Here is a 22,064-nt window from a genome sequence, read left to right as displayed (position 1 = left end):
TTTCTGAATGTGGTGGTACTTCCATTCAAGCTCTTGTAACTTCTGTCTGATGAGAGAAGAGGGAATGACCGGGATGAAATAGGTCCTTTATTTTGCTGGTTGCTTTCCTGAGGCAAACGCCCTTGATTATGATGGCTGCTTTCTCGTTAAGACCTCTTGTGTATGGCGTTGGACAATTTTGTATGAGTGACTCGTGTCTCCTGAATCTTAATTACATCATTAAGCCTGTTGCAGAAAAAAATCTAAATTCATTCCAGTGCTCTCCATCTCCTTTTTCACTCAGAAAAGGTTGATTAACACAAGGAGTAATCTGGCAGAGTATGATGGAAATCATTTTGTAGACCTGTCAATACCCCATCTTATGTGTGAATGAATTATGTGAACATGATAGAAGAATAAAGGATTACTACTGAGCATCTTTAGAATCAGTTATCCAAAAAATAAATTTATAAGCAGAGAAACAGTATCAGTATTAATCAGCATTAATATTAATGAAAAACATTGCTTTAAAACAGATTTGATGCATGGTTCTTGAACATGGAAGAGTTGGTGGAATTTTAGAAGTGGATAGACTGGCATCGTCAAGAGAGAGAAAGAGTCAAGAGTGTTTAATTGCCATATGTACCAAAATAGAACAATGAAATTATTACTTGCAGGAACATAACAGGTCTGTACACACAGTACTCATTAGATAACATAATAAACTGAAAAAAAGGAGTCAATAAATAAACAAAAAACAATGTTAAACGACAAAGGCAGATGACTATGATGAATTGGAATGTTAAAGCTAAAGTTGCATTGCCTTCCAGAAAGTCCTCTGGCTCTCCAGAGGAAGGAGATGCATGGAACAGAAAGAAAAAGCGATTTTTAATGAAGAAAAGATCTTCTGTTTTTCCATCTGGAGTCCTGAAGACTGAGCTGAATCGTAGATATACGCTCTTCAATTACCTCAAAACCTCAGAAAAGTTAATGCAATAGTTAATTGTAATGCAGAACGCATAACTGAACATCACAAGATGAAGCTGTGTTTGAATATCTGACGTTATAAAATATCTTTAGAGTGCATCTTTGTTGAGATGTCCAGTGCTGTTCTTACACCTAATCCAAATGAATAGGGTCTAGATATAGTTGATATCATGCTGGAACAAAATCATACTTCTGACATATTGTTATTCACAGATATTCAAGATTTTTGCAAGACATTATGATTAGTCCGAGTTCATGACATCAATCTCACTGCCATTCTGGGTATAAAAAAAAGCAGTATACATTATAACAGTATGAGGGATCCATTAATGCCACCGGGGAGGAAACCACGTTTACTAAAGAATGAAGGCATCATGGATATCTTAGATGGAAAGCCTCCAATGAGGAGAAGGGATGCTGGAAACCGGAGATGGTGTTGTCATTAGGTGATGATGACTGCTTACCAGGGAAAAAGGCCCAAAGGTGGAGGCAACATAAGGAGAGCTCAATATCTTGGCAGGAGCAGAACTCGTGTGGGTATAGGGGTAGAAAGGTAAGGCTGCTGCTGAGGACTGACCGTTCTGCATCAGAAAAAGGCAGGTCAGGGGAGATGGGGAAACCCAACAGGGATAATGGCTGAGGTCAGAAGCTGGGGGGGGGATGGGGGGATGGGGGCTCAGAGGGGAGAGAAGTGTGAGGGTGGTGTCGGGGTGGGGGTTAGAAAGGAGAAGGAGCATGGTTGGAATAGGGGGAAGGACAGCTGGTGCAGTGGTGCTATTATTGATGTTTCTTGTTGGAAGTGGGGAGAAGTATGAGCCAGGAGAGTTAGTTGGAGTTTAATTCCATTTGCCATTCCTGGCCCACTTTCCCAGTTAATCTAGATCCTAATGTTATCTTAGATTCCTCTGCCTCCTATCACCAAGCCAATTTTATATCCAATTAGCCAGCTTGCCCTGAATCCCTACTATGCCGGACTTTGTCAAAGGCCTTGCTAAAGTCCCCGTTGACATATGCCTGACAAATGCCTTTTTCATTATCGTATACAGAGCCTCTATTTACCTCGACAACTAGGGTATCCGAAAGCTGGCATCCTTGCCCTTCCCTCTATCCTGGTCCTGGGGAAAGTATTTTTCTCCAAGAGAATGTAAAAGTAAGAGGTTTCGCATTACAAAAAGAATAATTTTGGATGGACAGTATAAGCTAATTTTGCTGATGTTGGAATTTCTCAAGAATGAATAGCAACATCATCATCATCAGGAACTCTCTGATTGTTTAGTTTTAAAAGAGTAAGATTTTCTCCAACCCAAGATGGGGCAGAACAATAGAGCTGCTGCGTCACAATGCCAGTGACGGGCTAATTCCTGACCTTAGGTGCTGTCTGTGTGGTGTTTGCACATTTCCCCTGTAACTGTGTGGGTTCCTCTGGGTGCACCATTTTCTTCCCACATACTAAAGACATACGAGTTTGTTGGTTAATTTCCCTCTGTAAAATTGCCCCTAATGTGTAGGCAGTGGGATAGCATAGAACCTGTGTTGATGGGTGATCAAAGGTTGGTGTGGACTCGATGGGCCGAAGACCCTGTTTCCATGTTGTATTTTTGAATTAAACTCCAAACCGACTCCCAATATAAATACATTTTGAAGATCAAAAGATCTTAACATTATTACATGAAATAGTTGCAGTAACACAATGTAAATGATTCCAGAATGAGACACAAGAGATTGTAGATGCTGGAATCTGGAGCAAAAACCAAACGACTGTTGTAACTCAGCAGGTCAAACAGCATCTGATTTGCTAAAATTAGTAGCATTTGCTGAATGATTCCAAAATGGGTGGAAAATTGCACAGTACACATGTACTTCCCAGTGTCACAGTTTGTGGTAGGTATTAGAGTAGGATGCTTCGTGAACACACCCTATCTCAACCAATGGTGGCTCTAGCGTAAACTCAAACCATGAAAGCCAAATTAACTTTCAATGACTTGTGCCAAAATGCAGTTTATGAACCCACATCAATCCTTCCCCGAGTTCTCTTAGAATTTGTTCATAACTGAGCAAGTTGGCTCTCTCAATGTGATCCCAATAAATAGTTGAGTATATTGAGTACACTGGATGTACAAGGCTTTGGTCCAGACAATACTGCAGCTTTGGTGCTAAAGACTGGAGCGACTAGGCTTGTATACACTGGAATTTAGAAGGATGAGAGGGGATCTTATTGAAACATATAAAGATTATTAAGGGGTTGGACACGTTAGAGGCAGGAAACATGTTCCCAATGTTGGGGAAGTCCAGAACTAGAGGCCACAGTTTAACAATAAGGGATAGGCCATTTAGAATGGAGATGAGGAAAAACTTTTTCAGTCAGAGAGTTGTAAATCTGTGGAATTCTCTGCCTCAGTAGGCAGTGGGGGCCAATTCTCTGAATGCTTTCAAGAGAGAGCTAGATAGAGCTCTTAAGGATAGCGGAGTCAGGGGATATGGGGAGAAGGCAGGAACAGGGTACTGATTGAGAATGATCAGCCATGATCACATTGAATTGTGGTGCTGGCTCGAAGGGCCGAATGGCCTACTCCTGCACTTATTGTCTATTGTCTAAAGAACTACATACCAATTTTGGCAGAATTCTGCTTCCCATTTGCACATTGTCTTGCCCGCTCTTGGTTGATAAGTGGCTTATTTGAGATGTTGATGATTAGCGAACTGGTTTTATGTGATTATTGGATAAGTGCACCAATGTAACTTTCGAAAACCCTGCAATAATCAAAGCATCCAAACGCGAATAAGCACTTCTGTAGTGCGTTATCTACTTCAGTTTCCACCTCGTCCTCAACTTCTTCCTCATCGGAATTTTCTGAGTAGCACTGGAGAGAGTGCAGAGGAGATTCACCAAGACAATACCTGCCATGGAGCGATTGGATGGTACAGTCCCATTAGAATGCTTGCACCCTTATTATTTCTGAGCTCCACCCATATCTCTTCAGCAGATAAACCCTCCAGTAAGACCTCCCTGATTGCCGCAGTCACAGTCTCCCTGATTAGTAACACAACTCTTTGCCTCTTTCTCTATCACGTCTGAAACACAAAACCCCGGAACATCGAGCTGCCAATCGTGTCCCTCTCGCAACCATGTTTCCACATTTGCCGCAACATCACAGTCCCAAGCACTGATCTAGGCTGCTAGATCATGCTAAGTTCATCTGTTTTCTCCATAATACTTCTTGCATTGAAATAAACACATTTCAGCCCATCAGCATCACTATATTCCTTTCCCCCCTGTCTGTCCTTCCTTTGACTCCTACTGATCCTAACCTCCTGCTTCTCATCATTACTTCAAATTTCTGACCTACTTCTCTCGTTTCCACCACTTGACATTCACTGGAACCCCTTGGAACCCTCCACATAGCACCAGCAAATCTCACAGTGAGGATATTGGTTCCCCTCCAGTTCAGATTCAACCCATCCCTCTTGTACAGGTCTCCACTGCTCGAGAAGAAATATCAATAGTCTAAAAATCTGAATTCCTGCCATCGGCATGAGCTCTTGAGCCATGCATTAATCTGTCCCATCTGCCTATTTTTAATCTCACTTACATGTGTAATCTGACGATCATTACCCTCGGGGTTCTACTTTTTAAACATTTGTTAAACTCCCAATATTCACTTTGCAGGACCACATCCAGTTATTGGCAAGATATAGGTATTGTGGCAATGTTGCCTCAATCTCCAATTTTAGGCTTCATTTTGTGCAGGTGAATGTCAATTGTGTTATCAAGTAAATGAAGATACACTGTGACACAAGGATTGCCATGACATGTACCCAAAGATGTTTTAAAATTTGACATTAACGGGAGCTGAACAATAAAGCCCAATTAAAATCAGGATGAGGTTGTGGAGAGAACTTTCTTAACTAGGTGCTGTCCATCAAAGCTGTCTCAGTCACCCCAATGTTAACACAAACATTATGATTTTATGTGAACGGCAGAGAGTAGGTCATTTTTTCTTGCCAAGACATAACTGCTTAGAAATTGGATCACAGAGCCCTGATTTTTCTCAGTACTACATGATCCAAAATGGAATATATTCAGAGCAAATGTTGTTAGTTATCATTTCTGTGTAAAATTGTGCCAATCATGAAATTAGCCAGCATCCAGTTCCAATCAATGTTAGTACATCCCAAGTTTTCCCATGACATTAATTGCCATGCATCACATGCTTGAATCCTTTGCAACATAAATTGATGTTCTTAGGCCCAAAAAATGAATGCTGCTGAACTTTCACACACTAAAAAACAAAGAGCAAAATATGGCGTCTAAAGGTTCATGTAGAACACTTCACAAGGCAGTTCTAGAACTCATTGGAGACTGATCATACATACTAGGGCTTAATTTAACAACTGCTGTTTGAAGCAAGTAACTCATAGGAAAATCAGATTACATTTGGCTCAATAATTACCACACAAATAGCATAAACATGGAGCTAGATATGGCAAGTTTTTTCGGGGGAAGTAGCTAATCCCTGGAGAGGAGGCCCTGAAAGGTGCAACTTGGAAGACCCCCTTCTGGTGAAAGTACTCCCACACTGCATTGCATGGGGGATACAAAATTAGACCCAATTAAAGACCTGTGATATATATCCAAATTAAAATGGTGCGGAACCTGATGTAGAATCTGTGGCTGCTGCCCTTCTCTTTCTTGATGGTATTAATCGCAGAGTTAAGAGGTGCTAATAATTGCCTTGTTCTAGGCAAGCAACTGTAATGCAATTTGTCCATAGTTCGCACTACAGAAATAGCATGCAGGGACTGGAGGGAGTGATTGTTCAGGACCACTCCTTTGACCAGTGAGGTGTTGAACTTCTTCAGAGCTGTTGGAGTTGTGCTCAATTAGATAAATGGAGAATATTCCTTCACACTCCTGGCTTGTGCCTTGTAAATGATTGAAAAACTAACGTTATACCTAACTATGGTTTAGTGCACCAAAAATAGCTCAATTCAAAATTAAGCAAATAGTTTAATAGCTATACCAAAAAAATTAAAACACATTAATACTCAAAAATCATTATGAGATATTAATCACATCAAATGGGTTCAGTAAAATATCTAGCATTGTCCAGAGACTAATGTAAACTTGAAAATACAAGGTGGATGGATTATCATTACCTAGTTATTTCAGATCAAAATATAACCCCACAGCATATAATTCGAAATCAATGTAATCAATTATTTTCATTTAATCAATAATCATTATAATATTTTATTATCACCATAACTTTTTAAAAATAAATGGTCCTATAATATGTATAATGAAAAATAGTTCACTTTCACAATCTGGCCAGATTCAGTTTTTATAATCCCACTTATAATAATATTATAAAGTAGTAATGAGCTCATAAAACAAATCAGAGGTTGTTTGCAATTCATTGCTATCTTAAATTCGGTCGCATTTTAAACAAAATCAAGCAGAGATAACATATACATAATGTAATGTATATTGTTTGTGGCCACTTAATTCTTACAGGGATTGACTCAGTTGTCAGTTTCATTAATATATTTGCGATTAATATATGAAACATATTTAGCATCACATCGATCTCCTGTTATTTTTAAAGCAGCATTAAATGAATCAAAGTTTGGGGTTAAACTTTCACCCCTGTGTGAAAATAATGAGGAGAAAAATGTTCTAAATTTGCTAAGTATAGTCTATGTTTATATCACCAACTGTCTTATTCTGACTATTCAAAATGATTTACAATATAAATATCAACAGTAATACTTACAGTTCTTTACACTGTTGCCAGAGAAAACATTGTTCATGAGGAACTATGTTCTGCCGTTGACAATTTTCCTTCCACCTGTATAACTATCACGCTCATTTCTTGGGAATAGTGTTCATAAGGTCATTGGTGATAGGAGCAAAATTAGGCCATTCGGCCCATCAAGTCTACTCTGCCATTTAATCATGGCTATCTATCTCTTCCTCCTAACCCAATTCAGCTGCCTTCTCCCCATAACACCTGGCACCTGTACTAATCAAGAATCTATCTATCTCTGCCTCAAAAATATTAATTGACAGCCTCTACAGCCTTCTGTGGCAAAGAATTCCCGCTTTGGAGTGTCCTCTATGGTAATTGTTATTTCGGGCTGAATTTCACTTATCATATCATATATCATATATCATATATATACAGCCGGAAACAGGCCTTTTCGGCCCTCCAAGTCCGTGCCGCCCAGTGATCCCCGTACATTAACACTATCCTACACCCACTAGGGACAATTTTTTACATTTACCCAGCCAATTAACCTACATACCTGTACGTCTTTGGAGTGTGGGAGGAAACCGAAGATCTCGGAGTAAACCCACGCAGGTCACGGGGAGAACGTACAAACTCCTTACAGTGCAGCACCCGTAGTCAGGATCGAACCTGAGTCTCCGGCACTGCATTCGCTGTAAAGCAGCAACTCTACCGCTGCGCTGAAATGCTCGTATAAAGTATATATTGATTTTGCAAAATCAGACACATTCTTCATAGTGTGTCTGATTTTGCAAAACCTGCAGTACTACTAATTAGAATATATTGAATAGCCAGAGTGTATGGAAGCATCAGCTTAAAGGTGGAAATTTGTAAGTTTCAAGATTTACAAAGGGCTGGAAAAAAAGTAGTTTGAAACACTGAATCCATTTTCCACTACAGCTGAAGTTCAGTTTAATATCTCCTAGTTTGTTGATGAGAGCAGTAATCTGGAGATAGGATAAAAATGATTTCATCATTTGACCCTGACTAAAACACTATTTTCCAGCAGATCTAGCAACTAAACTGAGGTCTACCTACATACGGGAGAAATGAAAACCAGGGCATTATTTCACCGTGTCATTCTACTTTGATCCTATTGCAACACCCTTTTAAGGTTCCAAATTATATTGAGAGAATGGAAATTATACCTTGTAAGTTGTCTATTTTCACACTATTTCTTAGTCTTTTTAAAATTAGATTTTTTGATGGACCTTTAAGAGAGGTATTAGACATGCTTTTTTCAGCTGATGCAAGATGTGGGAGGAAGTAGAAAGTAAAGATGTGTGAATACTCACCAATCTATCCAAGCTTGTGCCAGCTGCTGTTGTCGGGCGTTCCTCTGGGCTGTAGGGCCTGAACCTTATGTTAAAATTATCTGAAACGGAACGTGTTTCACGTCTAGCTGGTTTAGGCTGCCCACATCCTAGAAAAACCTGCAATATTAAACACATTAAAATGTTTGAATCTTATGTAACCTAATTAAGTTTACCATTACAGGAACCTCAGATAAGTGGAGCAGCTTCAGTGACTTGTTTCTGTTCCCATTAAACATCTCTTTAAAAAGAAATCATTTTAATTTCATCTTTGGGACACACAGGGAAAGATCAAGACGTTAGCTGTTCTTTTGAATCCAGAGCTAAAATATTAACTTTGAATTCTAATTCCTGTAACCTAGGACTGTGTGGGCCTTGCATCTGTTGTTAATTAGTCAAACTCACTGCAGACCACAGCACAGAACAACAGCTGGTTTCTTAGCAAAATATCAGAATTTTGGACATACTCAGAACCATACACTGATGAAATCCACTTGGTCTTCTTAAAGAGGGACTGTACATTCAGAATCAGATGAATGTTACAGCATGAAAGGAGGGCATTTGGCATGCTTAGTCCAGCAATCCAACTGGCACCGATCCCCTGATTTCCTCCCACAGCCCTCGAATTTGTTTTTCAGATTTTCATCACTTATACAATGTCACCATTTAATTTGGCTGCGGTAGTTCATTCTAGACAGTTATTTTGTCAATCATTCTATGTCCTTCCATCAATGGAATCACTAGAATCCTCATGATTTTAAACTCCTTTATTACTAGAACCTCGTTCAGCTTCCAAATTTCTAAGCTATCCACATAACTGAAGTCTCTAAATCCTGGAATCATTTAAAATAAATATCTTGTTTACTCTTTCTAAGTCCTTCACAACTTTAGGCATCCAGAACTGGACACAATATACCAGTTTTGAAAGTTTAATCAGGATTTCCTTACCATTCTACTTCATCTGCTACTTAGAAAGCTGTACGCTTTTAAACAGGTTTGTCTACTGCTCTGCTGCTTTCAACAACTTACACAGAGATACTTATTGCTTCTTTATCCTCTTTAGAGTTCTTCCTTCCAGTTCATACTACCTCCCCTATTCTTTTTCCAAAAGGTAAGAGTTCCCAATTCCCTATTTCATGTTCTTTCTCATGCCCTTCTCATTTCTTTTTAGTTTCCCTGTGAACTCACTGTAAACAGTCTGGTTTTCATTTCTGTCATCAAGCCTGATACCATTTTTTCTTGCTGTATTTTGTTCTCCGCCTCTTTTGTTATCAGTGAGTTCTGGCTTTAATTGTTCTTTCTCCCTTGTGGAAAGGTACATGGAGTATAACTGAATCATCTCATTCTCACTGTTCAATCATGGTTCAAATAATGTTTTGATTTTAATCTCAGAGTTGTCAGCATTGAAACACACCCTTAGCCATACAATTACATTACCGGCCACACACTAACTCTATGACTCTTTGACTCTGACTGCACATGTCTGTGCCCGGTGCTCCAGTTTCCTACCACATCCCAAAGACATGCTCAGACTAATTGAATGCTGTAAATTACTCTTTGTTGAAGCAAAAAGAATCAGAATGGAATCGGTAGGTATATGGACAGAATTTTGAGGGAGTAATAATGAGGGTGACTGGGACAAATTAGATTGTTTTCCTGCAAGTTGACTTTGACGCTATGGCCCAAATGACCTACATGGGCTTTGTTCAAAATATCAGATAGGATCATTATTTTCAGAACATCAAACAATGTAAAAATGTAACATTATGATGGAATCTTAGAATAATCATTCAGAGATGTAAAGCTGACAATTTCTACAACGGGTATTTACTATATTCATCAAGTTACAAGCAAATGCAAGATTGCAGATCTGCAAAGTCAACACTAATGCTAATCAAGGGCTCTCTCTGGGTGGTTCTGATATTTGTATTGCTTGGCACAGTAGGTTGTGTTTATATTATGTTCAACCAAACAATCTGCTTGAGGGAATCATAACTGTTCCATTAACAAATGTTTAATCTTCATGACTCCTTAGACTTTTGAGATGCAGTGCAGAAACAGGCCCTTCGGCCCACCGAGTCCACGCCAACTAACAATCACCCCCGTACACTAGTTCTATCCTACACGCTATGGACAATTTACAATTTTACCAAAGCCGATTGGTCTACAAACCTGTATGTCTTTGGAGTGCGGGAGGAAACCAGAGCACCCAGAGAAAACCCATGAGGACACAGGGAGAACATATAAACTCTGTATAGACAGCACCTCGGGTCAAGATTGAACCCCGGTTTCTGGCGCTGTACGGCTGCAACTCTACGCCAGCGCCACTGTTCTGCCCTAATTCCTTGATGGTCTTCATGGGCAATATCTATAATGTGCTCCGTTAGTGACTGTTGAATGATAATGCAATCATCTCGCAACTCAGGATCTACGGTAGGAGCAATTGTCAATTCATCCAGGAAATTTGTGCAAATCTCAAAGTGCTTGTGTGATTTCCATGATGGGTTTCTGTTTTCGGGTTTAATTTTTTGTCATTTTTGTTGAGAGAGAAACATCTTGCCCCATCTTATTCTACTGGTTATCACGAGGGATTTTTTTAATGCTTAACTAAAATCTGTACAGACGATATCCACTGCCTTACCCTCTTTGATCACCTTCATCATCTCCTCAAAAAAACCCAATCAGGTTTGTAAAACATGACCTGCCCCACACAATGCCATGCTGACTGCCCCTGATTAGCCCATCCTCTTCCAAATATAAGTAAATCCTATCCTAAAGAATCCTTTCCAATAGCTCCCCTACCAATACTGTGCAATTCACTGCCCTAGAATTTACTGGGTTATCTCCACTTCTCTTATTACAAAGAAATGACTGACTACTCTCCTGTCTTCTGGCACCTTGCCTGCGCTAGATATGAACCAACGTTCTTTGTCAAGGCCCATATAACTTTCTCACTTGCCTTTCTCCATAACCTGCGATAGATCTCACCAAGCTCTGGTGCATTATCCACCTTAATGGTCTTCACAATCCTCAACACCACCACCTTCTTACTCTCAAACTGTCCTAGCTTATCTGCCTCACACAGATCTCACTGTTCTCCATGTCCTGCTCCTTGGTGAATAAAGAAGGAAAGTACGTGTTTAATATCTCACCTACATCTTCTGACTCCAAGCATAAAATCCCTGCTTTATCCTTGAGCCTACTCCCTTCTTCCTGTTACCCTCTTGTTTTTAACGTATAAAGCCTTGGGATTTTCTTTAATCCAATTCTTTAATGACATTTCATGGCATCTTTTGGCCCTTCTAATTGCCTGCTTTAGTTCTTTCCTGCTTGCTTTATATTTCTCGAGGGTTCTGTACGAATTCATGTTTCTAAGCCTAACAAATGCTTGTTTTTTTTCTTTTTCACCAAATTGTAACCTCTTTGGTCATCACGATTTCTTTACCTAGCCATGCTTATTCTTTCTCCTTACTGGAACATGCCGTTCCTGAACTCAGATCAGTTGTTTTTAAATGACTCCCTATGCCAAATGTGGACTTACCTAATAACAACTGCAACCCAATTTACTATCACAAACTCCTGCCTAATAAAGCTGTAATCAGTCATACCCCAGTTTAGTACCTTCCCCTAAGAACCAGTCATATCCTTATTCATAACTATCTTAGAAGTTATGGAGTTGCGATCACTGTTCCCAAAATACCCTTCCACTGACGCACCAGTCACTGGGTCAGGCCTGCTTCCCTCCATAAGGTTCAGTATGATCCATTCTTGAGTTGGACAATCCACTTTCAGTTTCAGGAAACTCTCTGGCCATCTAAACCTTTTGTACTTAGAAGCCTTTGATCTGGAAATCTGTGGAACTAGATTTTGCCTGACCTGCTGAGTGTTTCTTTTGTTGTCTGATTTTAATTGGAATGAATTAAGGTGAGGATGAATTTCTTTAGTCAGAGGGTGGTGAATTTGTGGAATTCTTTGCCACAGAAGGCTGTGGAGGTCGTCAGTGGATATTTTTAAGGCAGAGATAGATAGATTCTTGAATAATACAGGTGTCAGAGGTTATGGGGAGAAGGCAGAAGAATGGGGTTAGGAGGGAACGATAGATCAGCTATGATTGAATGGCGGAGTAGACTTGATGGGCCGAATGGCCTAATTCTACTCCTATTCCTTAAGACCTTATGAATAGTCTTCAATAGTCAATTTTAAGAATGTCAGGAATTGTGGTCATTCAAGTCCTTTTTAACTCTTAATAAACATGCAGGAGCCATTTTGCAGTTATTAGTTATTTTTGCTTATTGATATTATTACCTTGTATCCTGCTGTAGTCTGGACACTATAGAGTTAATGCAATGCTTGCGTTGGGGCTGGGCGGAGCCAGAATACGGGCAGTTGGGTACGTGCTGGCAGGGTGTGTGAGCTGGGAGGTGCTGCCAGAGGGTCAGCTAGAAGCTCCGCCAAAAGATTTATCAGCCAAGATGTAATCGGTTGTAAGTTTTATTAACAAGAAGTTTAATACAGACTCCGCCAAAGTTATATCTGGCAATTCGTATCGATCGCATAGACTGTGGTAAGATATGGAATTTTACCTAGCAATTAATAACCAGTCGATGACAAGAGATATGCCAATATGTTTATTGCACCTTCAAATAAAGAAGACTAACTATTAAACGTCAAGGCGGATCTCTGTTATTATTTGTTCGAGTCATTACGCTTATCACTGACCCGGTCTATGCAAGTGGCAGCTTGGGAGCTAATTGATATAGACGAGAGGCTGGCCGCTACAAAACATTCAAAAGAATCCCACAAAGTAGTTGTGCAACTGACTTTGCATAATGGTCAACATGTACTCAATACTGATACAGACATAATTTAATGTCCCTCCACATTTGTAGAGGGATGATAGCCATTATAAAATGGTAAGAGGCAGGGCCGACACAGGAGCTGGAAGAGGAAATTGTTTCTATCAGAAGAAGGGTCAAGATTGTCGGAATATAGAATGAAGGTGATTGGCAAATGAGCAGAAAATAACATGAGGATTTGCGTTTAAACACAATGTGCTGCGAGGGTCTGTAATGCACTTGGGTCTAGTGGAGACAGATTAATTATGGCATTCAACAGAGAACAAGATAAGTACTCGAAAGGAGTAATATGCTTTTGGAAGTGGAATCCTATATGATACAATGTATTTTGAGATTCAAAATTCTGATGAATTTTCCAAGCTCATTTCACTTCCTGCTGCAATTTAAAAACAACTATTATTGGACCTCTATTGATACTTTGAGTTCAAGCAGCTTCATAACTGGTGTATTCCGATAACTCTCATTCTGAATATTTTATTTTCCTGCAGGGCACAGCTGAGCTTCCAATCTGCACTTTCTCATCGCTGAGAGCCAAATTCTGGAACCAACTCTTAATGATAAAACATTTTTGTATTTCTGTTCAATCAACACTAAAGGATGACACTTCTGAGGCACGGGAATAAATGTCTTCATTAAATAAACAGTACTTCTGTGTGTTTGTTCTACAATTCAACAAATTAATGTACTCCTCAGAGATATACCTCTCACAAAAATTACAAACACTAATTCACACAGCCCATTGCCAGATAAACCAGATAATCATGTGATTACTACATGATAAGTTAATTAATTTGCCAAAGCCTGCCCCTAATCTTTAAACAGTTTTTTTCTGGCTCAGCAGGCAGCTTCTGAAAATAAGGTTCCAAGGAAACTTATTCTGGTGCACTGCTACATGTTACTCAAGTTAGCCATTGGAAATTATTATCATGCAACTGGAGAGGGTATATCTGTCTTTCATGGAGCAGTGGAGAAAAAAATGAGGTATATAAAATAATGAGGGGTACAGACAGCATAGACAGCAGGAATCTTTAATGAGCCTCCATTTCAACTAATTAGCCATGGGAACAACATTTCTGTAACTTCAAGCACATTGATAAGATCAATGCCATACCATATAAATCACAACTACAGCTATTCACGTTTATATAATCTTTACATATCTACAATGGAACAAAGCTTTAAATTTGAGAAAAGCAGCAAACTCAAAATTGTAAGTTTGGAGGAGATTTCAAAAGCTGTAAGGGATGTGTGATGGCAGGAGTGAAACATTAATACTGAGGATTTGTTTTACTGAAGCTAATGTAGGTCAGCAAAACATGGGTGATGGGTTGTAACAATCCCAGACTCAAATTTATTTCCAAATTACATCTAGTAAATTATACCTTCGATCTAGTAAATATCTTGTCATCTTTCAAGTTCTAGCAGCATTTTAAAGTTGTGTTGTTTCCTTAACGTTTGAACCTTTATATGCATTTGCCAGTGATTGTACCATTTGTAACATCAGTGTGAGATAAGCCCCAATAGACAGTCGTGAAATGTCAAACCTTGTCTCACCAAGATTAAAGGAGACTTTGCAGCTACGTTTGTTTCGCTGAAGCTTTATGACTAACTGCTTGTTGAACCCCTGAGGGCAGGTTATTAACAACATTTTCACAGTGCCAGGCAAGTAATAGCTTTGTTTCCATCAAACCTGGGTCTGGTCATTCACCTAATGGCAAAGTACAAATGAAATCTATTCATTCACTTTTAATGCCATGGGAGCAGAATCTAAATGAGTCTCATGCACATTAATTCAGCTTCTGCATTATAATCACCATGCATTGACTATGATAGGTGCCAGTTTATTCATCTTTAAGATGACAATAGACTATTCAATAATAGTGAGAAATTTACAGTCACCTGGTTTTCCCTGCAAGTGGATAGAAAAATTAAAAGATAATATGAAGATGGGCAGACTTCTTCAGCTTGGGACTCGAATGCAATGACAGCTATAGTCCCAGTAATCAGTAGGCAGAGTTTGGAAAGGACCTGAGTTATACAGATTGATTTCTGGCAATGGCAATAATGAAGGAGTTTTCACAGAGACTGCAGGTCTCTCTAAGGCACAGCGCAAGTATCTTATGAAATGCCCTCTACTACAGCCCAAGGTGTGAAGATGTGATTTTGTTTGACTTGAATACAAAATACAACTGTTGTCACAATTAGGGTCAAAGGCAAATGGCACCTGGTGCTCGTATGGGCTTGAGCATCGATGCTTTGCATAATCTCAAGTGTAAGAAAATAACTGCAGATGCTGGTACAAATCGAAAGTATTTATTCACAAAATGCTGGAGTAACTCAGCAGGTCAGGCAGCATCTCAGGAGAGAAGGAATGGGTGACGTTTCGGGTCGAGACCCTTCTTCAGTCTGAAGAAGGGTCTCGACCCGAAACATCACCCATTCCTTCTCTCCTGAGATGCTGCCTGACCTGTTGCATAATCTCAAAGTTACAGAGAACTGAATGACAAAGTCAGCGAGGAGTGAAACCTGCAATGGAACAGTCAACTCTTGAGGTAATAAAGACAAAGAGGGGGATTTCAGCATTAGATAACCTAAGCCAGAGATGGGACTGGATAATTTTATGGATATGGAAATAGATTATCTGAATGAGGGCATGAATTTTCATCTAAAATTAATCTGAAGATCAGAAATGGCAGTGAGATTGCAATCATTTGCAATTTCAGCCATACGTCTCTCCAAGCAGAGGGATGGTTAAAGGATAGGAACAGGTTTTGTGCAGTTTTAATATTTGATGAGACCTGCACATCCAATCCTGATAGGCTTTCTAAGCTTTATAAACTATATACCAAGACACCTTAATGTGTCAAGCTTTTAATCAGCAGATGATACCAACATTGGTGGTATAGTGGACAATGAGCAAGAATATCTAAGTTTACAACAAGATCTAGATCAGGTGGGAAGCTGGACCAAGGAATAGCAAATGAAATTTAACTCAGACAAGTGTGAGGTGGTGCACTTTGGTCTGTCAACCCAGAGCTGGATTTACGCATTAAATGGTAGAGCCATGGATATTGTTGCAGGACAGACGGATCTGGCAGATCAGGTGCATGGTTCCTTAGAAGTGGTGAGCCAGGTCCCTTCATTTGGAAGAGTATTGAGTGCAAAGGTTGGCATATCATAATGAAGCCATACAAGTAATTCTTTAGACCACACAAGGAGTACTATGTGCAGTTCTGCTGGCTGAGCAAAAGGAAGGATGTCAATAAGTTGAAAAATGTGCAGAAGAGATTCACCAGGATGTTACCTGGGTTTCAATGCTTGATTTATAAGGAGAAATTGGATAGGCTGGAGGATCTTTGGAGGATAGGAATCTTATTGAGATGTAGAAGATCAGGAAGGACATGGATATTCTACACACTCAGTCTTTTACCCCCAAGGTAGATGTTTCTAAAATTACAGGGCATAGGCTTAAAGTGAGAGGGGAAAGGTATAAGAGGGATCAAAAGGGCATTTTGTTTCATTCAGAGGGTGGTCTATATTTGGAATGAGCTGTCATAGGAATCTGCAGAAGCCGATACAATTACGACCTTTAAAATATATTTGGACAGAAGTATAGATAGGAAGGTTTGAGAGGGCTGAAGGCCAAATGCAGGCAATAGGCCTCACCCAGTATGCCAACTTGGCTGGCATGGATAAGATGGGCTTGTTTCCATGCTGTGCAGCTCTATGACTCTATGTTGCATGACTCCAACTGCAGTACTGTCAAAATTCAAGGATCCCACCAGTGCTGGGAACACTGAGTCACCTTCATGTGTCTGCCAATTTTTACCCAGTCTGTCAGGGACCCCATCTAAGCTTAAACATCGTGATTTCCTTTTTACACTTTCTAGGGCTTTTCAAGCCTGGCAAAAAGATTAGTCTGAAGATAGACACAAAAAGCTGGAGCAACTCAGCGGGACAGGCAGCATCTTCTTCCGTCTAAAGAAGGGTCTTGACCCGAAATGTCACCCATTCTTTCTCTCCAGATATGCTGCCTGTCCTGCTGAGTTACTCCAGCTTTTTGTGACTATCTTCGGTTTAAACCAGCATCTGCAGTTCCTTCTTACACAAAAAGATTACTGCACCTGCACTTCCAATAACACGTTCAAAATGTGCTGTTGTTTTTCCCAGTATTTTTCCATCTTGGCCATTTACTGATTCTTTCTTTTACTTTGAAATATAAAATTATTCTTAATCACATGCTTTTGAAATTCAGTATCATCATCTTCAATGCAGCTGAGTTTCAGATATTGAGTAATAGACGCATGCAATAATATATTCAGCATTTTGCCAGGCACATATTTCTGTCCCTTTGTATTTTCAATGCAGACTTGTGCATTTAATTTGTGTGGGATTAAAAGTGAAAGAATTCTGCAATTTATGTTTACACTGGATTTGCTACCGAGACCCTTTTGCAGATGCAAAGATGGCAGAAAGCCAATTCTCACAGAATATTATTATAAAAAATAAATTAAGGGGTTCACCTTAGCTGACACATGCATACTATTCTCTTGCATATTCATGATGGCTTCAGAAATCTTCACATCAATTGGATCAATTACTGCTTCAATGTGGAAAGGCCCTTCCAGTCTTTCTGCTACTAATAGCATTGCATCTATCAAAAAAAGCACAATAGGTTAAAATTAACAATGCTAAAACTTCTTAGTTTTAAAATGTTAGTCACAGAAATGGGCATCTCAGTTCTCAGTGCTGATTGTAGAAATTTAGGATTGAGATTGGAGGAGTCTATAAAATGAGAACATTGAAAGATACAATTACTATTGTGAGTGTTTTTTTTCAGTTTAACAAAATCAGAATATATTGATTATCCATTATGTGTTGTAAATAATTATTTACAATTGGATATTTGTTAAAAAAACAACCTTTAATGCACATAAGCATATAGACAATTCCAAATTCATGTACAACCTCTGATTTTTTCAATATATCAGCATACACAAGAGGACCAGGGTGATATCAGTTAAGTAAAAAAGTTAAAATGTTGCGTCTGCCATTATCATATAACCCAAATCTCTTGACTATCAAATGGATATACATTGGTACATCAAAGGCAGAGCATATTATTAGACTAGCCTAATTAATCTCCAACTTATCGACCAAAGGAAAATAAAATCAAAGAATGCAATTGGCATTGTTTATTAAATAATGAAAACACTTGCACCATGCAGCCCGAGTTTTATACAGGTGATGTTTGTATGCCATACACCAACACTAGGAGAAGATTTAATCTGAAAGGGCAAGTGGAAACCTGTACAAAGTACCTGTTCCCTGTGCTGTACAGGATATGTCTATGTCTAAATGAAACTGAAGGTAATTTTTTATTAACAAAATAGGGTCTGAATGTACAAGAATGCATGTTCCTTTAAGAACAGAATGTGCCATGCGCACAGTCAGTAGAGCTGCTCTCTCGGTGACGACAGTGAAGCGATTCAAGGAACACATGCTGTGGGCAATACTGGCCTCGCCCACACAGAACCCAGAGCTTGAGAAGTGATAAAAGATCCAAGCTAAAAGATACTTGCAGCCAACCTTCAGCAAGGAATGAAAATGGAGCAGAAATGGACTAGAACCCAAGGAGCTGTGGGGATGCTAATGTCGGTGCTGAACATTCCAAACAGGCTGTGAGATGGAAAGAAAATCCTGAAGAATTTGCTTAAACAAACACAAGCCTATCTTCTGGACTCTGCTATGTGACTATGACAGCAAAGTTACAAGTCATCTCATACATAACAAGATGGCTCTGGTATGGCTGAAGATAGACACAAAATGGTGGAGTAACTTAGCGGGACAGGCAGCATCTCTGGAGAGAAGGAATGGGTGATGTTTCGGGTCAAGACCCAGAAAGGTCTCAAGCCGAAGCGTCACCCATTCCTTCTCTCCAGAGATGCTGCATATCCCACTGAGTTACTCCAGTATTTGCGTCTATCTTTGGTTTAAACCAGTATCTGCAGTTCATTCCGACACACCTGCTATGGCTGAGTCGGTCCCAAACAGGTTGTACATATCTGGAAAAAAATGTTAACAATATCTAAAATGCAAATAAAATAGAACCTTATCATGGTCTTGTATCAAGCAAACAAGATGAGGATGGTGCAATGAGAAGAAAGGTTTAGATCAGACAAATTGTCATGGGTGTGATTTCTCGATTTAAAATCAGAACACTGAGAAAATAGAGCAACTCGCTAGAAGCTGTAGGCAGAACATTTTGACATCCTGCAGGCACTGGTGGTCAAGGACTCGATGGACCCTGTGGCATGGTTAAGGTTGCCAACTTTCCCCAATTAGCCGGGATAGCCCATATTTTGGGCTAAATTGTTTTGGCCCGTACGGAACCACCCTTGTCCTATATTAGGCCCGGATGGCGCTGTAGGCCTGGACACTGAGGCCCGGACACTGCATGCCCGGACACTGTATGCCCGGACACTGTAGGCCCGGACACTGTAGGCCTGGACACTGTATGTCCGGACACTGTAGGCCCGGACACTGTAGCCCGGGGACCGGAGTAGTCCAGGGCAGTGTAGGCCCGAGCGGTCGCCATTGGTGGAGCGGGAACACGTGGCCGCTGGCTGGGTGAGGTCACGTGAGGCGCAGGGCGGTGACGCCACCCTTTGTCTCTTATTTGGGAGTGAGGAAGTTGGCAACGCTAGGCATAATTCCTTAAGCAGACTGCTCAGTTTGTCTTGTGAAATACCTCGTCACCAGAACTCACTATCAAGCACCAAGACCTCGCTTGGCTGGTTTGGTTTAGTTTAGTTTAGCGTGGATCCAGCGTGGAAACAGGCCCTTCAGCCAACCAAGTCCGCATCGACCAGCGATCCCGCATACTAACACACTATCCTATTCTAGGGACAATTTTTACATTTATACCAAGCCAATTCACCTACAAACCTATATGTCTTTGGAGTGTGAGAGGAAGCCAAAGTTCTCGGAGAAGACCAACACAGGTCATGGGGAGAACGTATAAACTCTGTAACCAGGATCAAACCCATATATGTACACACACAAACACACACACACCTTGTTTACCTTTGATATCACAGTGTTTTGATTGTGTAAGATCGAGGAGCTTAACTATCATTACTTGTGAATGAGAAGGATGAGGAGAGATCTCATAAAAAGTTACCGAATAGTGAAAGGCCTGGATAGAGTGGATGTGGAGGGGATGTTTCCACTAGTGGAAGAGTCTAGGACCAGAGGTCATAGCCTCAGAATTAAAGGACGTTCCTTTAGGAAGATGAGGATGAATTTCTTTCGTCAGAAGGTGGTGAATCTGTGGACTTCATTGCCACAAAAGCCTATGGAGGCCAAGTCAATGGATATTTTTAAGGCAGAGATAGATTCTTGATTAGTAGATAGACACAAAAAGCTGGAGTAAATCAGCGGGACATTTCTGGAGAGAAGGAATTGGTAGCGTTTTGGGTTGAGACCCTTCTTCAGACTGTCTGAAGAACTGTCTGAAGGGTCTCGACCCTAGACGCCATCCATTCCTTCTCTTCAGAGATGCTGCCTGTCCCGTTGAGTTGCTCCAGCTTTTTGTGTCTATCTTCAGTTTAACCCAGCATCTGTAGTTCCTTCCTGCACATCTTGATGAGTAGGTGTCAGGGGTTATGGGAAGCAGTTAGGAAAATGGAGTTAGGAGGGAGAGATAGATCACCCATGATTGAATGGTGGAGTAGACTTGATGGGCCAAATGGCCTCATATGAGCATTAACATTGAGATGGAAAATTCAGGATGGTGTCAAAACTTCCATGAAAAACAAGTTAATGAATATAGGGGGTCAATCCTTGGGAGTCCTAGTACTTCTCCACAGGAATTACACAAAGCTATAATAAAGTGGATGGTCACAGTCATTATCCCAGGGTTGGAGTCAAAAAATAGAGGGCATACCTTTAAAGTGAGTGGGAAAGATTTAAAAGTGACCTGAGGAGTAAATTTGGTAAATTTGCATATTGTTTGTGACTTTTCGAAGTAATGTTTAAAGATTGCCTCTGACATCATTTGTTACCTGGCATTTGGCTATATAAAATCCAGCCACTTGACTCCAGTATTCTTTTAAAAATAATTTTCTCAGAGGATTCTCCTGGTTGATACCATAAATAAGGCAGCAGACTGGCTAAAACCTTTGAAAGATACAAATGCCTTCAGCTGTGTAGGAAGGAACTGCAGATGATGGTTTAAACCAAAGATAGACACAAAATGCTGGAGTAACTCAGCGGCACAAGCAGCATCTCTGGAGAGAAGGAATGGGTGACGTTTCGGGTCGAGACCCTTCTTCACACTCAAGTGGGAGGAGTCGAAGGAGAAGTTGTTAAGGGTGAAGACCAGCTAGATGGAGGAGAGTGTTAGTTGAGAGAAATTAGTTGGTTCTGCGGTCGAGGAAGAAACAGAGGGCTTTAAGGCCTTCCTGGTGAGGGATATAGGGTTGCAACTATTTCACTCCTAAATAAGGGACAAAGGGTGACGTCACCGCCCCATGTCCCACGTGACCTCACCCAGCCAGCGGCCACGTGCTCCCGCTCCACCAATGGCAGCCACCCGGGCCAAGAGGCGGGTTGCTACACAACCTCCGTCGGGGGCTCCCAGAAATCACAACAAAATGTAGTAATAATCAGCGAGGTCTTAAAATCCCTCAAGGGAGTAACATTAAATCAGTGCTTGCAAGTCACACAGCTGGTTACAATCCACTTAAATTGCTTAAACCTGCGGGAACTCGTCCAATCCACAAAAAACAGTCAGAAACGGAGCCATTCTTTGACACTAATCGCAGGTTCCCCATTGGTCCGGTCCGGTTTAATTCCTTGCAGCAGCCAGTAAACCGAGCCAGACTATGCTGTCTTGGCGGACATGTTTGGTTGGTTGGTTGGGTGGGTGGGAAATCACCAGGTTTTTTGATTCCTTTTCCCTCCCCAGAACTTACAGACTAAGGCAGCATCCTTGGTTAAACCTGCACACAATGCCGGTGGAGTTCGTGGTTGAAGTGGGCAAGCCCGGCTTGCAAGAGAGGGAGGCGCCGGAGATCAGGAGGAACAGGGGGCCGAGCTGCCCCAATGGGAACATGGTGTGCAGCCAGTGTTATTAA

At 40.5% G+C, this 22,064-nt stretch overlaps 1 protein-coding gene across 1 annotated transcript in view; it reads right to left on the bottom strand.

Moving 5' to 3' along the window:
• gpc6a (glypican 6a) overlaps positions 1–22,064 on the bottom strand; it is a 545,671-nt gene that overhangs the window by 31,104 nt on the left and 492,503 nt on the right. Inside the window, exons 5-6 of the mRNA XM_078402332.1 lie at positions 17,448–17,578; positions 8,051–8,188 (exon numbers count right to left, since the gene is read on the bottom strand). Of these exons, the coding sequence (XP_078258458.1) occupies positions 8,051–8,188; positions 17,448–17,578 (269 nt within the window). The remainder of the gene's footprint in view (positions 1–8,050; positions 8,189–17,447; positions 17,579–22,064) is intronic.

The sequence above is a fragment of the Rhinoraja longicauda genome, chromosome 7 (genome assembly GCF_053455715.1).
Source record: "Rhinoraja longicauda isolate Sanriku21f chromosome 7, sRhiLon1.1, whole genome shotgun sequence".
Taxonomy (NCBI): domain Eukaryota; kingdom Metazoa; phylum Chordata; class Chondrichthyes; order Rajiformes; family Arhynchobatidae; genus Rhinoraja; species Rhinoraja longicauda.
The sequence above is the reverse complement of the archived record's forward strand: the minus strand, read 5'-3'. Positions and strand labels throughout refer to the sequence as shown.